We start from the raw sequence: 4699 nt of genomic DNA, 5'->3' as shown, positions 1-4699 counted from the left end.
CCTGTGACCGTTTTTGAAATCTTTGATTCTTTTTTCAGTCATACAGTTGGTGGTTTGTTAGGCTCTGAGGTAATAATGTGTTTGCTTAGTGGGAAGCAGGCCAAACCTCAGTGAATTTTTTTGTTTCCCTGAGATTGACCCATATAAGTTAGGGTTTGTTTTATTTTGTTTTTTGATAGAGTATCTTTGGAAATTATGGGATAGAGGTTACACAAACTCTTCACAAAGTGTGCCTCAGCTTTTCTTCTTCTCTTTTTCCCCTGAAATGAAAAGCGATCCTGTATTTTTTCCAAGCTTTATTTATAAGCCTGTCTTCACCCAGCGTCCCCATATTTTAATACTGCCTAATTTCGGACTGTTGCTCTTTGCAGGTTCAGTGAACGGCGTTTTGGACAGGATGCTTGGTGTCAGGTCTCAGAAGCTGGTTTGCTGAATTATTGTCCCATTCGGTTGGGATTGTGAGTCTCTGGGAAGGTTTGTGGGAGTGCACCAGTGCCAGCTTCGGTGGAGGCACCCCTGGAGGCCATTTTCAGGAACTTTTGCCACAGGTGTAAAAGACTCTAGAACTGCAGAGATGCTGAAACAGATACTGTCGGATATGTACATAGATCCTGATCTACTGGCAGAGCTCAGCGAAGAACAGAAACAGATCCTCTTCTTCAAGATGAGGGAGGAACAGATCCGACGATGGAAAGAAAGAGAAGCGGCCATGGAAAGAAAGGAGTCCTTGCCAGTGAAATCCAGACCAAAGAAAGGTAAACTTAGCCACGTCTCTCCTGTGAATGTGTCGTAGAATAGCTCCTGGCTTGCTTTGACAGTTTCACACTAGTCACAAGCGAAGCAGGTGTGAGTTCCAATTTAGTAGCTGGACCCTAAAATGTTATTGAGATTCTAATAGTGCAATTTATCAACTTGAAGACTGTGTGCACATATACACACACACACACACGTGCACGCACGGCATTCACCATGGAGTTGCATAGCTGTAAGCAAATCTCTTACTGATACCAGACTGACCTTAAGCTGAAGTAAAAAGTCACTGATGGAGTTTGATTTGAAGGATGTTAAAGAAGATTTCATTCCTCTTATTGTTATAGATGCCTAGTGTTCTGCTACCAGAACACAAAGTTCTTTGATCAGTTTCTTTATAGCAATTGTGTTTGCGTTTCTTAGACCTCAAGAGATTGTTCTTTGAGTTATCTTTTTTAGGGAACACCCTCTCTTAAAAGGTAAAAAGCTGCTATAAGGAAAAAAAATCCAATATTATTTTTTCATGTGAATGAATTTTTCAGATATACTTCCTCATGACCAGAGGAATTCCTGGTAACTTGAGAGGGTTCTTTTGAGACCATGGGGTGGAATTCTTTGCCCATTAAGACTTAACAGATATACACATGCAGACATAGAAAAGCATACATTGCCAGGCTCGGTGGCTCAGTCTGTAATCCCGCGCCTTTGGGAGGCTGAGGTGAGTGGATCGCCTGAGCCCGCGGGTTCGAGACCCGCCTGGGCAGCGAGACCTCATCTCTACAATAAATCAAAAAATCAGCCGGGCGTAATAGTGCGTGCCTGTAATTCCGGCTACTTGGAAGGCTGAGGCGGAAGGATCGCCGGAGCCCAGCAGGCGAGCCTGCGGTGGCCAGGAGCGGCCACTGCACTCCAGTCTGGGCGACCGAGTGAGACTCCAACTCAAGAAAAAAAAAAAAAAAAGCATACATTAACCCCTGCTGTTCTCACTGCCCTGTCCCCCCATTCCCCCCTGCCTGTCACCCCACATGCAAAATCTGTCATGGATGAATGTCTAACTTGCTAAAATGCAACACACCTTTCAAGGTCATTTACAAAGGCATGCAAGACCAATTTCTTTTCACTTTTCATTAAGCTAGGAAAAATACAATTTTATAAAATCATTCAGAGTTTCAGAGGTAGAGAAAATGAATCTCACTTGCATGTTTGGTATTTACACACATTTGAAAAGGAAGTCACTTTAGTGACTTTATGCCTTATACTGTCTTTTATTAAAACTTTTTTCATTGAAGCCTTTATGATAAGGAAATAAATATCAGTATCTCATTTATTACTGTTGTTATCATCAATAACAGCTATTTATTAATACCTGTTGTTTCAGATACTATGTGAAACAATTTTACATAATTATGCCTAATTTTGACAAAACTTCTGCAAAGTCAGTATCAACTGTTCTATAGTTGAAGAAATAACATATGCAAGGTCACACCACTGATAGATGCCCAAATCTGCTGGATTTCACATTAACATTATTCTACACTATCCACAATAGAATTTTTTCTTCAACAAATAACATGTCCAAACTGAAGCATAACCACTTTGTTTTTCTGAACTGGTTCATGCATCTCCTTGTATCTTTTAATCAGGGTTTATCAGTTATAGCTGAGCTTCTTCTGGATGCCATGTTTATTGGGAACATAATATATTGGTGTGGTAGGGTGACCCTGGGGACTGTAGGTTCTAGTCCCTAGAGTCAATGGCTCAGACTCTTTGACTTTAAGCTTCTCATGTTTGTCGAGTTGATCTCCCTGTGAAGACTCAAGTACAATAATTTCAGTATTTTGCTTAAATTTTTCCTTTGTAGAGATTTGATTCTGCTTCTCAGAAATCCTGTGTTGATTACTTTATTACTTAAATGGTCATGAGAAAAGTATGTTGATATACACAGTGAAAATTCTATTCATATCTCATGTCAAAAGTTTATTATCCCCTTAAATTGAACACTTGGAAAAAAATGTACACTTTGCATTAAATTAGTTCCTCTTCTGAATACAGAAGAGGAAAAGGTTTCTCCCACTTTCCTTAAAAACACATCACTTCTCTGACTTTCATCTTGTTCTGCTTTTGACGATAAAGCCACAGATGGCCCAGGCAATGCTGTCATGGCTGATCCTGCCCAGAAGCTCCATCTCTGCTGCAGGCCTACTAAGCCCATGGCCCTTATGTGTTGAGACCTCACCGTGTGCCTCTGCTCCTTTCAGGCTGGTGCACCTGCCTCCCCTTGCCCCCACTCCTAACTATCCCCTGGCCAGAACTGGGTAAGTGCTGGTTTTTTGCAGCACTTCTTTGCCAGGCAGTGGCTCTGGAGGTTGCTGTTTTCATCAAATGTGTTTATTCTATGTCCATCCCCATTCCTCTATACCCTCTAGCTCAGTGGTCCCCAGCCTTTTTTGTGGAAGACAATTATGGTTTGGGGATGATTTCGAGCTCATTATATTTACTGTGCACTTTATTTCTATTATTATTATTACATTGCAATATATAAGGAAATCATTACAGCTCACCATAATGCAGAATCAGTGGGAGCCCTGAGCTTGTTTTCCTGCAACTCTATAGTCCCATCTAGGAGTGATGGGACACAGCACTGGCATCACTGCCTCAGCTCCACCTCGGATCATCAGGCATTCGATTCACATAAGGAGCATGCAGCTTAGATCCTTCTCATGAGTGGTTCATAATAGGGTTTGCACTCCTATGAGAATCTCACTGCTGCGGATCTGACAGGAGGTGGAGCCCAGGCAGTCATGCAAGTGATGAGGAGCAGCTGTAAGTACAGATGAAGCTTCGGTTGTTTGCCCACCACTCACCTCTTACTGTATGGTCCAGTTTCTAATAGACCAAGGACCACTACTGGTCTGTGGTCCGGGAGTTGGGGACCTTGGCTCTAGTTCATCGCTTAGAAGTTTTTTCATTGTCATCTGGTCTTTTTTTTTTCTCTCTATATATACACAGACTGCTGTGGTGAGTTTTTTTTTTTTTTTTTTTTGAGTTGGAGTCTTACTCTGTCGCCCAGACTGGAGTGCAGTGGCCGCTCCCGGCCACCGCAGCCTCGACCTGCTGGGCTCCGGCGATCCTTCCGCCTCAGCCTTCCAAGCAGCCGGAATTACAGGCATGCGCTACCACGCCCGGCTGATTTTTTGATTTATTGTAGAGATGAGGTCTCGCTGCCCAGGCGGGTCTCGAACCTGCCGGCTCAGGCAATCCACTCACCTCAGCCTCCCAAAGGCGCAAGATTACAGGCTGAGCCACCGAGCCCGGCTTGTGGTGAGTTTTCAGGGAGTCACTAAAATGGTTGTGTATTGTGCTCCATAGGAACTTGGCTGTCTTTTGGTAATCTTAAGGCTGAAGGAGGGGCTGAAAAACAATCAGAAGTATGGTTTCAACCCAGTAATACATCAGGAGATCGTATCTGATTTCTTTAGTGGGAAATGTGATTCATGGGGAGAGAATTATGGCTCTATGCTGCTTGCTGGGGGTAACTAGAAGTCTGGAACCACGTGGTCCAGTGGTAGCCATGAGCCACATGTGGCTACTGAGCACATGAAATGAGGTTGGTCAGAATTGAGACCTGCTATAAGTCTAAACTACTGGATTTCAAAGACTCTGTAGAAAGAAAATAAAATACCACTTTAATAATTGTGTATTGGCTGGACACAGTCGTTCGCGGCTATAATCCCAGCACTTTGGGAGGCCAAAGTGAGAGGATTGCCTGAACCCACGGGTTTGAGACCAGCCTGGGCAAATTGGCAAGACCTCGTCTCTACAGTAAAACAAAAATTAGCCTGGGCAACAGAGTGAGACTCCAATTCAAAAAAAAAAAAAAAATAGGGAGGCCAAGGTGAGAGGATTGCCTGAGCCCACAGACTGGAGACCATTCTGGGCAACTTGGCGA

At 43.3% G+C, this 4699-nt stretch overlaps 1 protein-coding gene across 1 annotated transcript in view; it reads left to right on the top strand.

Annotated features, from left to right (window-relative positions):
* Window positions 1-368: 368 nt before the first annotated feature.
* SH2D4A (SH2 domain containing 4A) overlaps window positions 369-4699 on the top strand; it is a 72936-nt gene continuing 68605 nt past the window's right edge. The window contains exon 1 of the mRNA XM_008073996.1: window positions 369-755. Coding sequence (XP_008072187.1) covers window positions 575-755 — 181 coding nt within the window. The 5' untranslated portion in view covers window positions 369-574. The remainder of the gene's footprint in view (window positions 756-4699) is intronic.

This window comes from Carlito syrichta, unplaced genomic scaffold, assembly GCF_000164805.1.
Source record: "Carlito syrichta isolate Samal-C Ts95f unplaced genomic scaffold, Tarsius_syrichta-2.0.1 Scaffold316252, whole genome shotgun sequence".
In the NCBI taxonomy this organism is placed as follows: domain Eukaryota; kingdom Metazoa; phylum Chordata; class Mammalia; order Primates; family Tarsiidae; genus Carlito; species Carlito syrichta.
This window is presented reverse-complemented; position numbering and strand designations above follow the sequence as displayed.